A 16,383-nucleotide genomic window follows, 5' to 3' on the forward strand; every position below is an offset into this window, starting at 1 on the left:
GGTGGATTCCTATTGTTGTAAGACAGGACTTGACATTTTTTTTAAAGCACGGTAAATGAAAACATCTGTAAGCTTTGCAAACGAATTCGCTAAGCTCACGAAGCTCGTCGATATTGTTTTTATATATATACCGTGCCAGATTAAAATATTTTTTTTTAAAAAGAGCTTGGACGTGTTGTACTTGAATTAACAGTAACGTCAGCCATGGCTCTTTGAAATCAACAAGATTTGTCTGACTTTTGAGCTAATCAATGTGTACATATTTGCCTTGAAACCAGTTTCATTTTTTGAAATAGCTTTAGTTACCTTCTAAAATGGTTTTAAACTCCCAAGTCTTGTACTGTTAAACGACGATTAAATTTACACTTTATAAACGATCTCATAATTTCCGTGAATGAAAACTATGTCTTTATTTCTATATTAGATACCTACTTTTCGATCAGATCGATCTTCCTTCCCCCACATGCAACACCTCTTTGAGCAAGCTTGCATTTTAGATGTTGCACCGACCACTGTTTATATTTGTCCGCCATTTTAATTTTTCTATAACCTCTAGTGCACGCGCGCCACCCAGCGAGTAATGACGTCGGCGAAAACCATTGTCGTGTACAAAAAGTCAAGACAATTAAATCATGTCTAAAACAAATAGGTCTTTCTCCAGATATATTAATCATTGACCAAACTCGTGTAAATGGCTATATCAATATTCATATCACATATAATAATGGATAATTGCAATTTTCAAGTAAATCTTCGACGATATTTTACAGGGATTAATTATATAAAACTTCATTAAACTTTGAACCCTCTTTGGGCCATAAAAAATGTCTACATGCCACAGTCTAAACATCTGAGAATCAACAATGTACAATGTGCCAAGATGCCTGCATAAAAGTTTTACATTTTCGTGCATAAACCAGAACACGTACTCCATATTATTAAAATTGAGGTTTTAAGAGTAAATTAAATTCGTCCCTTTTAACAACAACCCTCCTCCCCATATGTTTCCCCCTTTCCCTAAAGCTCACATTTCTGACATACCTAAATGTAGACTTTAATACAATGTGCATACGGTGAAATACGAGATTTCCATTTTTTAGATTGCTTTCTTTACATAACATAAAAGTTCGAAGTTAATAAGCCCTTCTCCCCCAACCTCCTCCTTATTGGCCATACTCTACCTAAGAAGCACTTGTGTTAGACAATCTTGAATCTGCCCTTTATATTGATGTTTCCACACATGACACACAAGTTACAGCTTTTATGGCAAATGAATTTTGAAGCGAAAATTTGAAAGAATTCCATATTTCTAAGTAAAAGCTAGATTGAACTCTCAATATGATCTTACCCTTCCCCGGAGCTCATGATTGATTAAACATAAATTTTTCCATATCTGAAGATGCTTCCACCCAACTGACAGTTTGTTCTATCGCTAAAATCATACAGGTTTAACGATAGAATTCGCCCCATATACTCGCTTTGTAGTAGCAAATAAAAAAAAATATATCGCGCTGTATCTCGCCTAAATTTTCATATGATTGGTCTCAAATACGCCCAGTGTTGCTCTCTTATAATCCCATTTTACCACATTAACTGTTTTTGCAACGAAATCACTGCCACTTTTAACATCACGTTTGAAAATTCGCTGTTTATGGTCGCCATGTTAACGATAACATTCCTAGTGCGATTTCCGACAAAATGGCAGGGAAATTCAAACGCGTATTTAAACACAATGCCTTGATACGACTCATTAAATGGATATTTTGTGGAATAAACTACATATGCATGTTCAAAAATGTTTGTTATGTATAAATATGGGTTTTTCCTCTGCAGATTATTTTCAACAGACTTAAAATCGACGCGAAGCTGATCTGCTTCGCGGCTGCTACATTGCGAGTATATGAGACGAATTTTTACTGTGACCTGGGCGTAGTCTGGTCACGGTAAGATTATTCTTACGGTTAGTTTTTTTTCTAGCTAAAATTGTTTTTTAGAAGAATATAAGTTTATTTCAAATGTGTACCAGCGTTAGAAGAAAAGAAGAGAAAGGTGGCTCAATTCAATATTATGATTTAGCTTAAATTGACACCACCAAAGAACGCTTCAATCCAAGTTTTGACCTTTCCTGTAAATTGTATATTAAAAAGGAAATAAAAAAACCCATTTATCTTTCCTCTGTAATACCCAACTTTCCAAACGAGGACCTAACCAATCCCCGAAGAATATGATTTAAACAAGCTTAAAACTACACTTCCTAATGGTTTTAATGTTTTTTTCGCATTTCTAGGAAAAAATGGCCCGTTACCCTCTTTCCCCGTTCAGGCCCAACCCTACCCCCATGAACCATGATTTGAATATACTTGTAATCTCCCTCTTACGCAAGCTCCAGTAGTTTTTGAGAAGAATTTTGAAAAATGCCAACAATTTAAAAATGTTATGCTTCCCAAATCTCTCCCGTTGAAAGAAGGCTTAGGCATTGCATTTTTATTTAAGAAATAAACATCAATTTTAAAAGTTCACCGGGATATGACGTTGGTTGGTCACGTGATCAAATCAAAAAAAGTTCAAACAAAATTGAACATTGTCGCTATTATATAGGTTCATATTAGGAAACAAACGCAGCACTGTTAAGGCTTACTCTGAAAATATCAGTGGATTTATACGTTTATAAAACGATGGATCTTTCATTTTAAAATATTTACGCAAAGTTCTTTTATCATGATATAAATGTGATATCAAATTAAACAGCATAGTAAATGCTTCTTTGTATGACACTTAGTGTGGTCCCCTGAATTGACATCATGGTGACATTTGTTGATAATTCGGCCGTATGGAGGTCAATAACAAATTTCAATATTACAGGGGCATACCCTTATTTAAATTAAAAATATTTAAATGATAATTAAATTTTATTATTCTGTAGATTCTGATAAGTGTTGCTGCTTTGTATAGAGTTCATCTTTTATTAGAATAAATATCAAAGAAATGAGCTCCGGTTGGTATCTATATAGCCTCTGCTCAATATTTGACGTATTTATTAATTCATTCTAAAGATTTCATCGAAGCAGCAGCACTTTTAAATAAATAAAAGATTCCCTTAATTTATATCAGAAAGATCGTAATGGTCTGTTTAGCATATGCCCTTGTAAAAAGCGGATTTAGATATCGATAGGCTTCCAAGTGTCAAACACCTATAACCTGTACATTAAACACTCTAAAAAAGAAATAATACACACTCTAAAAATAATCAAATGCCGAATCAAAACAAGCATAGTAGATATGATTTATTATTATACTTTCATGTTAAATACTGAAATCTGATTGGTTAAGACGCAGTTGATAATCCGTTCTATTACCTTCAGCGTTAGCATCACACTTAACAACGGGTAACACAACGAATTGTTACATGCGCGTAAATTATGCGCGTACGGTTCGCCGTAGAATTCACGTCATTTCTATATAAAAGCAATGTAAAAAATCTTTTAAACTAAGACATTCAGTATAATAAAATAAATAGTGCCTGTTACCCTCCCAAACAGGCACTATTTATATAATGGTTTAATAATTGTTTTAAAAGTTATGCTCTGTTAATTTATAAAATGCATTTTTCCATGTTTAAAATTGATTGATCCACATCTCTATACACAAAATATGCGTCAAAATTTACAGTATGGCGTCACATCGACAATGCAAGTGCACTGCGATCAGTCGTGTGTTTATATTTATCGTCGTTGGAGTTTTTTGACCGCAAAATTGCACGCATAGGACAATTTTTAATGTAGTATAATGTTTTCGTCCCCAAAACAATCGGAAATTACTTTATTTACTAGCATTTTTGAAAACTTGTTTTTTTATGATGTCATAGTTAACATTTCCCGTACTTTCTAGTCGGCGTGACCACAAAGTAAACCTTCAGAGTGCTGCGTATTTGCAAATGTATATATATATATAGACTAGAATATCCCCTTGACACAGACATGTTTCATCCCAGGGTTGATTTAATTTGACTTTCTTCTTCTGACAAAAAATTCTAAAAGGTAAAGTGCGTACAAATGGACGCCAAACAGCCTGACTGAGGCCGAAAAAATAGAACTTCAAAAATCTTACTTGAAGCTAAAGTGTGTTAAACGCAATAAAATGATAATAAATAGTTTAAAAATGTGATGTATGAATACAGTTTATCACCCCATATGTTGAATTAATACCGTTATCGCAATGGACGAGCTTCAAATTATATTGCATATTTGCGTAAAATTTGAGTGAAACTAACGAAATGTTCTACAACAGTACATATATTGACTGTACATTAATATTTACTGGACTGAAATTAAAAATAGCGCCTACAATCTAAATTAAAATTTAAAAAAATTAAAAATGTATGTAATCATGGACGGCTGGTCACACAGTCGAACGGACAGGAAGGACGGACTTGTAAACAGACAATACGTTTTATTTCATACATGTAATTGTCATGATTACTTGATTTCAAATCACCATATGCCCCATATATATTCACCATAATTTATAGATTGATAACATTAAGTGACACATACAGTGCATTTAATTTGATAATAAATCAACGAATGTGTTGAAGGGCATTTTCAGTGATAAGCTATTAGTCAACGAATGGCAGATGTTTTAAAGCAGCATTACAAAATCAATACTGTTATGCTCTTCTATAGTGTATTACATTCTATATAAATATCCTTTGCATTATTCATTTCACAACATACTGTGTTGCTGATGAGTACACGTGCAATGATGAAAGTTTTAATCTTCTGGGCAGTGTTATTGGCAGCTACTATCTTTAAGGTAAGTTTGTCGTACACATGACATCTTTAGTTTTAAACGTAAAATGCCATGCATTACAAATAACAACATTACGATATCTTATTTGATGATGCTAATAGTTGTACCTGTGCTAGCAATACAGGTTCTTAGGCATTTTCTTCTGAATATAAAGAATTTTGTTAAGGATGTACTGAACTCCTTCCAATCAGTACCAAATCAAATGATGTATATTAATAGTATTGTTAGCCTACATGTATAACATTTACAATTCTTTGTGTCATTGCCACAATCAAAAACCATTTTTTAAATCATTATGACACCACACCGGCAATCATGATATCCTCTCAATACTTCATACCGAAAACCAAAATATGGATTAAAGTCTAAACTACGAAATACTTATTGGGGATTACAATATTTTTAAGTTGATTTTTATCAATTTGAAATTTTATTTCTGTTCTATTTTATAAGTTGTTTTATTTTGTTTCAGGGTTACACATCGGCATCTCTTATACGGAAACACTCGCCAAGTGTGTTTCGTATCGAATCTATCAAAAAGGCACTTCCTCTTTACGCGGGTGGTGCCGACTTCATTGTCACAGCTGTAATCAAGATAATAGCAGAACCTGGAGAAACCTTCAATGGCAGAATTTTGTTTTGTAATTATTCAATGACTTTGAGATGTTTTCTAAACTTTAGAAATTTTATTTACGTTACGGAGTAAGTGGAAGATATACGTATTTCAATCAAGAACTGCAAGAACATATAAATAAACACTTACATTTCCGATTCTTTAAGACACGTCTATCCAAAAAACGTTAGTTAACCAGCCATTATTTAAAGCAAAGCTTTATTTAACAATGAAAGCTATTGGCACAATTTGTTGACATGGACCATAATGTTAATGAAAAATTCTTTGAATGTCCAAATATTGGAGAAATTAAATATTAACACATATTATACAAAGATAAGCAAATTACATTGATTTTTTTTCTTCTAATACATGTAATATAGTTCCATTAGCTGAAAACCTGGTGGCCAGACCATTTGAGAAACAAGCAGGGAGCGATAACCTTTACCATGCCTCTGTGCAAGTTTTCAACAGTTCTTCTATCCAAGACGTTGGACTTGATTTAGTTTATGGAAACGAATCGCTGTTATTTTCGATTAAATTGGATTACCTCCCTTTGAATATCAACACTAAGCCAACGACCTTTGATACCTCGGTCAGCTACATGATTTATAGTTACCTCGTTCCTAAAGGAATACGATACGCCATTGACATCAAACCAAAAATCCGCGCATTTCGTGCGTTCAGTCTCTTGTCTTTGAAAATGGAGAGAGATTTCGGTGCTGGAATGAGAAAAGTACAAGATACATCTCCCTACAGTTCAGGTGAGGTTTTTGATAGGTACGCCTCCATTGATTTCGATCAAAAGGCGATGAACGCAGACCTAGTGGTCATCAAGAAACTTGAATATTCACTGATGACGTGGCCGATGATGCAAAATGCTTCCGGGAGTGCATCTGCTCAATCAAAATACCGAATTATATAAAGAGTATGGAGTTTTTTTGTATCAACATTAAGCATTTTGTATTAAAGTTGCATGATTTGAATGTACATTGCATTTTAATAAAATTGAACGGATTACGCAGAGTAATTGATACGATGGTTACGGTGATCAAATCTGTGAAATATAGTGCGTTAGTTTCTTTGAGCAAATCATCAGTTGTCAAAAGAAAATTATTTCTGATTAAAGACCAAGTCTGTTGGATAAAAAATTAAAATAAATTGTGCAAAGTTCATACAATATCAGAGTGTTATTTTTTTAGCAACAAAATATTTTTCATAGCGTTTGAAAGGACATAAATATGTTAGGCAGGATTGTGAAAAAAAACATGCCCATCCACTCTTGACACTAAATTCCCCCAACCCCATTTATGAGGGTTTACCATTCGCTACCATCATAGCCCTTGAAACAACACTATAAAGAGGTTATTTAATATAACTCTTATATTTCTCCTTGGCAGTTTCGTTAAATATTGATGTAAAAGAAGTAAAATAAAGCTAATGGTTTTAATGACCAGTGCATCACATAGAAAACAAAGTTAATTATTCCATGCATTGTTATGTAATTCGTGAACTGATCTGAAACAACTGCTATCAAAAAATGACTTGTCCAGTGCAGTTTTGGTTAATCGCGATATATGCGAGTATATATTAAAGGAACATTATCGTCAATTGAAAGGTTCACAAAGTACAAAAACATGATGAAATCATAATTCTTTAATACAAGCTGTGAATATATTCATAACCCCAGTTGATGCAATTGTACAAAAGGCATTATATCCGTATTAATTTAGACTTAAATTAGATTGAACTTTGAGAGATTCTTATTCGGTTATTCAGTGCAGAAAATATATTACTTTTAGAAGAAAAAAAACATTCATTGATAAAATGAATTACCATGAAACTGATTCAAACCTGATCAAAATAATGAAGTTAAATTTCTAAAAAATGATGCTATTAAAGCCGGCGTTTTATTATCAGACTTAAAACGGTACACTTCCAACCCGGTCAAAAAATTGGACATAGTTTGATAAAAGGAGTTAAAGAATTGTCAATGCAATCTCGTATTTACCAGCATTACCCTAAAAAAGAATTCTCCTCAAACCCTATATCATGAAAAAGCCCCCCTTCTTTTGAGTTGCATGATTCCATCCCCTCCCCCCCCCCCCCCCCCGCCGCCGCCGCCTGGACCGGAATTTTAATATCGTATGGATCAAATACCCTTCTTTCGACTAATTTTGTAAACAGTTCTGAACAGAATTTTTTGAACTCGAAATAAATAAGTATAATAAAAAATGGAACTATTCAATACTTATAGAGAAAATCAAACCCATTCAATAAAAACCTTCTATACGTTCCTAACAAGTCGATGACCAAATGTACATGCATTATTTTATGTTGTGGAGGGTAGGGGGTCAGATGTTACAAGTAACTATTACAATGACTAAGTTCAAATCCCAGATTATTAATACGGAATTTTGCAAATGTATAATCAGTTTTATCAGATAAAAAAGAAAAAAAAAATAGTTCTGATATGGAAAAATAAGCTAGGCACAGCGTTAATAGTATAAAAAAGAATTCATTAAATTATCAAAAATCCAGTCCATAATTGCGAATATTAATACCTGTTGTTGATGTTTATTTGCATACCACAGTAAGGCGATGATAATTCAGCTGAAATTCGTTTTAACTCTGAAGAAGAAAAATGTTTTATAAACTTACGCACCAGTGAAGACAAGTTGACTTTAATATGTTTCCTTGAGTGAAACCATATGCTAACTAGAGATTGGAAGCCTTATTTCTCTGGGAATTATGATCTATTTTTTGAAATTTAGAATTACTTTCTTCATCTGTTGAAGATCATTTTTTAATCAGCAGAGCTTAGGATGTTTCTTACACACAATGGTTAAGTCGAAAAGTTCAATATTAATTAAAGAGTTTAAGGTACATCAATACACTAAGATATTCTTATTTAACTGATTTTAAAGTCAGTATGCCATATCTACCAATTTACCAAACCACCATACTGACTAACTATGGAAAGGACAAAGAAGTATACACAGTCATTTCATATTTTTAATTTTTTAAGCTTCAACAACATTGAGAAAAGGAAATTTGTTAAGTGCATTCTTAATTAGTACACTTATAAAAACCTACTGTAGATTATTAGTTAAACGTCCTTGTGAATTTGGGAAAAGCACTATTCGCGGTTTTGTTTTCTTTAGTACTTTATTTTTTTAACATTTAAGAGCAATAGTAATATTGAACAAATATCGGCGCTCGTGATTCAATATTTCGCAATACGATTAAAAAAACTGGAATCATAAAATAAAGTTATTTTTTTAAATAAGGATTCTACGGTCCAGTTGTATTATCATTATTTTAAGAAGCGATTTTACCTTTGTCATTGTGTACTTTTTGGTGAAAAAAAATGCTTTCAATAGAGTGCCCAGGCACTTTAAACAGATGCTCCTCTCATTTTCTTCCCCTGTGTACTGTAGTTGTATGATTCAGCAAAAGGAGCTACATTCCGCAAGTGATTGACAAACTAGGTAAAAATCTTAAATTAAATCAGCATGACTGATGCTTGGAGTTCACTCTTTGTTTTAATTATATATACATTCAGGATGTTGAATGTCATGAAAATTAACCGTGAAAAAAAATCTAGGGATAGAACGGTTAAACGTTTTAAATAGTGCATTTCAAATTTCAAAGAAACACGTTTTAGAGATCTGCAGATTCTTAAAGTGCGTTATCTTATACAGAAATATTTATCATTTAACGTATTTCAATAATGAAGAACTATACTTTGAATATTTTTAAACGAAATAAAAGAGAATAAGCATTTACTTTTGTTATTAAATCAATCTTTGATACAAATATAACATTGCATATTGATTTGATATAGTTTTGTAACAAAAGGTTTTCATGACTCAAGTTTGACATCTTTGTTCTAGCCACATATGGTTTCAGATGCACAGGTGTTTTAGCCTGCAAGGGTGATTACCAAATCAACGCAGCAAGTGCTGCAACAAATTGCGTGGGAGTATTAAAAATATGCATGTCATTTTTTTTTTGAATGATGGTCAAAAAGATATCCTGGAAGGCAATAAATAAATCCCTGCATGTAAGTTTCAAAATTATTAAAACAGAACTTTTTGAAATTCCATTGCAACTTGATTTAAATATTAAATTTTCAATTTTAAGCTTCTGATGAAACAGATGTTTCCATAATTTAGTTCTTGAATAATTACGATATACCATAAATAACGTTTTCAAATTTTTGTATTTTATAAACGTGTTTAACTTAAGAAATTCTCTTTATCCAGTGACATACATTACGCGTTTAGAAAATTAGTAATAACAAATTTAAGTTTCATATTTTATTCAAAATGGACCGTAGCTTAGATATGGCTATTTACAGTCTGATCTATCAGAAAAATTCGAGTTAACATGTCGTAATTTACATTTTGTAACCCCAATATTTTGACATTGCATATTTGTCAACTCTTTTTATAGTGTAAACTAGCATTCTTTACATAACAATAAATCGGGATTGCTGCAACTCGTTTTAAACTTGACAACTGACGTTGAAATTTTCGCCCATTATTTAAATTCCTCAGGTAAATGTTTGATTTGTGTATTATATAACGCTGTATGCAGAGAACATTTACCTTTGAACGAGGGGGCGGAAATTGCCGAGACTGGTATCTGAAGATGTACGAGTTCAACGTTTACTCTAAGTATTTGTATCATTGTTTATTTGAATTATTGCACCGATTTTGATAATAAAGCAGTGATCTTACATGAATTGTTGGCGAGGCTGTTTTTTGACCTGTCGGAACTCAATATGGAAACCACGAGTACACTATCTCTTTCCAGAGAGATACATAAGGACGGCATGGACTTTACACAAAAAAGTGGAATGCGATCAGTATGAATTAAGCTTTGATGATTTGAGAGGGAAATACATTAATTCTCATTAAAGATCATCTAAAACTTAAAAAAAGAAGTCACTGACATATTTAGCTGAAAAACATGGATATTAAACATCGCTACCTCATCCAGCATCCTTTAGGGGATGTATTAAAAAAAAGCGTTAATGAGACATGTACAGTATGTTTTATGCAAAACATTGCTTTATAGAGAAATTGGTCTATTCAAATAGCCCTGAACTCTTTGTTCAAGATTTCGTGAACGATGTCACACTCAAAATTTCTACCAGGACCATCAGTCAGATTCACTGTTCTATTCCACCTACTGTCCATGGCAAGACTCTCTGGTAGCCAGCCCGACACCCCTTAGAGTGTAAGTAGCTGATTAGTGTTTGTATGATATACAGGCATAACTATATAAATTACATAATTATACACATAATATTATATAAAAACCTTATACAAGTTTAAAATAAATTACTATACTTGCATACAGTCGGTGTCCAAGTAAACCATATTGGGATGATGTTTGTTGTGGAAACAGATCATGTCCAGTTTCCAATGTGACATCATGGCCTGGCCATCATTTTCCCGTACAGCATCATGGCGAACAAGCTACGTTAGTCCAACAAACATCAGTGCTGGGACATAATTTTTAACGCCATCCTCCTGTGGCTCTGATTTCTTAGAACTTGCTATCTAACATTCCTTACAGCAAAACCATTCCCATTATTAAAAGAGAGTTGGTTTTTCAATAATGTTAATGAGACAACTTACAGATTCTGAATATTTGACTAAACAAAACTGTTTCAGTTAAAACATATATTACAGTTATAAACAGTTTATGAACCTGGGGTATCTTTCAATCCAATTTTAGATGAAGCTATTCAGTCTTGCATTGCTGATTGTCACAGCCCTCCATTGGTTCATATTTACATGACGGCTGCAGTATTTATATAAAGTGCGCATCCTGCAGTCATCTGAACAGTAAAACTCCTAATCTGGAATACCATCGTCTTCTATGTTTAGGCATTGCAAATGGAACCAATGATACCCTGGGCAATAAATACCTGAGCAGAAGATCATTGGAATATCTTCTCCAATATCTATAATGCTTGAATAGTAATTTTTCTTAAATCAAAATATTACAAATGATACATTTCAACATACATTCACACATGCATACAGAGAAAGAGAGAGGGGGAGAGAGAGAGGAAGGCCCGTAAAGACATTTTCACGTCATTGGCTCTTGATGATGAATCATTTTCAAACTGATACATGTTAGAGTTGTCATAATTTTGCTACATTTTTATACAACACTAATCAGAAAAAAACCCCTGAGAAGATGGCATAGACCCAGCCGATGTTCCAAAAAGTGAAAAATGTCCTGTCAATTCTGTCGAGAACGGATTAAATTCCTCTATACGTGTAATCACTTTGCGTGATGTAATCATGCGAGGAAAGTGATGCGTTGGCCAGATACGGCCAAGTTAAACAATACCAATTCAGCCGATTCACGTAAAGTATTTCAAAAGAAAATGAAAAAATGCAGGAAATCGTGGCACCCCCCCCCCCCAGACACACACACACACACACACACACACACACACCCATACAGATACACCCCGCCCTTTCCCGCTTTGATTTCTGTACCCTCAGTTTATCTTCTTACTCCCTATGTTAACTGAACTTTTAACAACTGTACCTTAAGGGGGAACAGGACGCTACAGTGTAAAATTATTTGTCATTGTTTTTAGGTTTTTTTGTTTGCTTTTTTAAACACATCTTCTGTGATGACCACTACAAATATATATTATTTTCATGACTACTTTCTTCCCTTTCAAGGAAGTTATTTTGATTATATCTCTTCTCTGGCATTATGAATTTGTTTAACAATTTGATTTTTTTGGCAATAATCGTTTTTTTTTTTATGGAATTTATTTAAAAATTTAATCTTTAATTCTAAGAATGAAAACAAATTTTAAAATTAATTGGCATTAGCTTCTTTACATAGCAATGTTTTAAAAATATTGCTGAAATCAGCAACTTTCTTGGCATTCAAGAGAGATACTACAATAGGATTCACCCCTACCCATTATTCTGGAATTATGACTTTTAGTGACAAAATCTTAAACCATCGAAAAAGTAATACATTATTTTGATTTATCAATCAACATGAACAGATCATTGTCATAATATATCTGATTATATTTACCACTTATTGTTTTATACATTTACAATTCTAAAATAAAAAGTGTTAAATTTCCCCCAATTTATGTTGTGACCATGAATACTTTTGAGTCGTTAAGTACGGGAAAAAAGATATATCAAATCCTGAATGACGCCGCAATGGGTTAATGACATCGTAACATCATACAATCAACTTAATTATGACGTCATGATAGAGTAAGCGCATCAACGATAATAGTAATGTGATCAGTGATTGAAAATAAAGGCACATTTATTTTGGCCAGCATCTCAACACACAATTTTAATATAGCAACCTCTCCTTGTTTCGTTTTAATATGTTCTTAATGGCTGTGATATCGTGTGCAATTTAAAACAGGATGTATTTATCCATTAGCGATACTTTGGCAGGAGAAACTGATGCAAAGACCTTAAAAAAATTAAAATTTGTAAGAAAATTACTTGTAAAACAAAAAGAAAAATACGACGCGTTCTTAGTATACGGCACCAATTGCAAATATATTTTTACATTCTTTCATTGTCTTAAATTTTACCTTCATTTTGTTTGTATCGATCTATTGTTAACGTGACTGCTTTTAAAAATATATATAATTTTTTTATTCTTTCTTTAATAGAAAATAATTAGAATGAAGCAATAAATAAACAAAATTATTAACACGTGTCCAGAACTTTATTTCTTATTAATAATTTATATAAATCCCCTCTTCAGAGTGCCATTACACTTTGAACAGGTGATCCTCTAGTGCACTATAACTGTACGATTTTGATACCGAGCCACATTCCACCAATGATTGACAGACTACGAGAAATCTAAAAATAAATGACTGATTATCGTCATTTTCCTTTTTCCTAATTCACCAAAAAAAAATAGTGAATGCCAGTTAAGAAAACAAATTAAGAATAAAATGTAGACTATGAAATATGATTTTTTTTAAGTGTTTATATATAATAAAGTTTATTCCCAATATGCATTTCACATATACATAAAAAATAAGTATGAACAAAAATATAAACTAAAAAACAGCATGCACATTTTTTTCAATTTAATTTAGAATGATAACGTTTGTACATGATGCACAAATGCAAATGTTTTTGTTTCACAGTTGCACTCGATACAAATATATGAAAATAGAATCAGTTTTTGATGAGAATGGTAAAAGTGCATAAGATATTTGCATCAGAGCGCAATAAGGTGTTGAAATAGAGAATAACTGAAAGAAAAAAACGAAAAATTGGTGGTTTTCCCCATTGCTTTAAACTTGAACTTTTAAGGATACGTACATTTGTACTTTTGTTTTTGATTAAACAAATTACAGTTTTTCTAGATTAATTAGAGGGAATTATACAAACCATCCTTTTTTTCTCCCTATATAAGTAAAGAACGCTGGCAAGGAAGATAAAGGATTGCCTATTGTGAAATAGAAATGTAAGTAATAACGAATCGAAAATAACTGGTGACGTTTAAATAGTCTTTTAATGTTTGGAAACTGTAAGTCTATAATAATATGTTCAAAAAAGTAGTAGAAACCGAAATTTAAACTTCTACTATTCGCATTTTATTACCTTCAAATGTTTAGTTAAAATCAAAATCTTCAAAATTATTTAAATAATGAGTTGACTTGAGATAAAATATAGGGTATCGTAACCCCCCCCCCCCCCCCAAAAAAAAAAAAAAACAAAAAAAAAAAAAAAAAAACATTTATTAGACTGCGAAAGTATATATTGAATTACATATATCAATATGGTATGAGTTATCTGTTCTTTATTTCAGCATCATTTGCGAGACCAAATATTTTTGATCATAATCCTGAGATAAATTAGTATCACAATGGACCTTCTTCTGGCTTTGATTTCATTGGTAATGACATCAAGCGGACTTGAAGCGTTTGAAACACATCGCCGTATATGCCATTCAAACGAGGTAGATGTTGGAATTCGCAAGGCATCATGGGAACCTGTTGCGATCCATACGTGTGTACTTGGCCCTCGAACACATGAATGTTTTGCAATTGGTGAGCTATGAAATTTCAGAGAAACACAATGTTTTAACAATATAGTTTTTTTAAATGCAGTACATATATGAAGTTGTTTATTTGCAAATTAAAAAAAAAGTAATAATTTTATCGTTTAATGCATTTGAATCAAACAGGATAAATAAAACATAAATTTTATTAATATAATTTAGATAGTATGGACTTAAACATTTACTTGTGATGTAAATGATTTGTATATTGTGTTTTGTATTCACTAGAGTAATTGATAACACCAGTTTGATATTTTTTTCTAGTGGGCACTGATGGTTTTAACTGCACAGGCGATTTTCATCTTCAGGGTGGATTGCCTCATCAACGCAGCATGTGCTGTAACAGATTGAGTAAGTGTCGAAAAACTTACACTTTTTTTTGGGGGGGGGGGGGGGGGCTGATCGTCGAAATTGATCCACTTAAAGCCCAAGAATAAATTACATGTCACATGTCATATTATGAATAAGGGTGTCTTGCACAATATATTTAAAAAAGACATAATGTAAGGTTTTCATTTATGTACAATATATTTTGACAATGTGATGTACTTCAATAAAAACAACTTGCATGGGATACCTTGTTTAAATTAAGAAAGACTTATATTATTATGTTATTAACACTAAAATAGAATTTGTTTCAAAAAATATACGCTTTGTAAATCGCAAAAGCGTAAACTACTCCAAACACTCCAACCAAATTACAATAGTATATATTGATAAGCTTTTTGAATCTGTCCTTATATTTTTTACGTTGCTATTAATTGTTGAAAAAACGTTCGTTTGACTTTGTACAACTTTAAAAATTTACCTCTGATGGGCTGTTAAGTTGTTGTCGTTAGATAATTGTGACGTTAGTAATATTTTTATGTGAAATAATCCAATTCTACAAGGAAGCTTGTTATTTCTTTTTAAAAAATGAATTTCTTCACATCAACCATTAGTAAAAACTTTCTCAAAGTTGGTAAACTAGAACATTGTTATATGCATTTTGTTAAGAATCAAGGAACGTGATTTATCAGTAAGGTGATTTGTTTCCCTATCAATCGGTTATTTTTCTTGTAGATCACCAATTGGTTGGGTGTACACTGCCTTTAAGATCTTTCTCTTTTCAACGGGGCTTTGACATTCAACTTGGAACCAAAGTCATAAGAAGCATCAAACCGTACGTACTTTCGTATACTGTCATATTAAAAGCTTTTTGAGGCTTACCATAAATTTAATCAAATTAACTCGACTTTAGACTTTTGTATGCTCTTTATTATAATTGACAAAATGGAAGCTTTTTCAGGGCTTTACTGTTTGTAAAGTAAGGTTTATAGTTTCAGTTCCGTATTTCAGGAGCCCAACACAGAGTGATATAACGGCATTTCGGGTAGAGATTTGTAATCTTTTCCCTCCAGCATATGACCCGTTTTTGAAGAAGTGAACAGCCAAAAGCATACTGAATTGTTTTTAAACAACTCTGAAACCAGTGAAGTGTGACGACCAATATCAGAAATCAGCAAAACTTTTTGGATTTGTTTGATCATAAAATACATCAGTAATGGCCAAAAAAATGTTTTCTAAGAAATACTTGGATATGCCTTGATCTTGTACTATCTATTCATTTATAATTCTTATTGTTATGGCTTATATTTTAAGTAAAGATGACCTTTGTTTCAAAACATGTTTTATAAACTTTCAACGTTTTAGAAGTTCGACAAAGACCAATAAAAATAATACTAAAATTTGATATAACGATTCTTTTTTTGTGTTTTATAGAATAAATTCCTTTTCTTTTTTTATTCAAATTTTTGTATAGCATTTTACTTGTGCGTGTACATATATTGACCAAATACTAACTTTACACAAGTGAG

At 32.2% G+C, this 16,383-nt stretch overlaps 2 protein-coding genes across 2 annotated transcripts; both read left to right on the forward strand.

Moving 5' to 3' along the window:
• Nucleotides 1-4,702: 4,702 nt before the first annotated feature.
• On the forward strand, nucleotides 4,703-6,408 carry LOC128172438 (uncharacterized). The gene is made up of 3 exons (XM_052838236.1): nucleotides 4,703-4,812; nucleotides 5,282-5,450; nucleotides 5,806-6,408. Exons 1-3 carry the CDS (start codon nucleotides 4,744-4,746, stop codon nucleotides 6,345-6,347), a joined length of 780 nt encoding a protein of 259 aa, XP_052694196.1. The 5' UTR covers nucleotides 4,703-4,743; the 3' UTR covers nucleotides 6,348-6,408.
• Nucleotides 6,409-14,328: 7,920 nt separating this feature from the next.
• Nucleotides 14,329-15,953, forward strand: LOC128172482 (uncharacterized). Its single transcript, XM_052838275.1, has 4 exons — nucleotides 14,329-14,516; nucleotides 14,792-14,878; nucleotides 15,590-15,689; nucleotides 15,866-15,953. Exons 1-4 carry the CDS (start codon nucleotides 14,333-14,335, stop codon nucleotides 15,951-15,953), a joined length of 459 nt encoding a protein of 152 aa, XP_052694235.1. The 5' UTR covers nucleotides 14,329-14,332.
• Nucleotides 15,954-16,383: the final 430 nt, after the last annotated feature.

The sequence above is a fragment of the Crassostrea angulata genome, chromosome 2 (assembly GCF_025612915.1).
Source record: "Crassostrea angulata isolate pt1a10 chromosome 2, ASM2561291v2, whole genome shotgun sequence".
Taxonomy (NCBI): domain Eukaryota; kingdom Metazoa; phylum Mollusca; class Bivalvia; order Ostreida; family Ostreidae; genus Magallana; species Magallana angulata.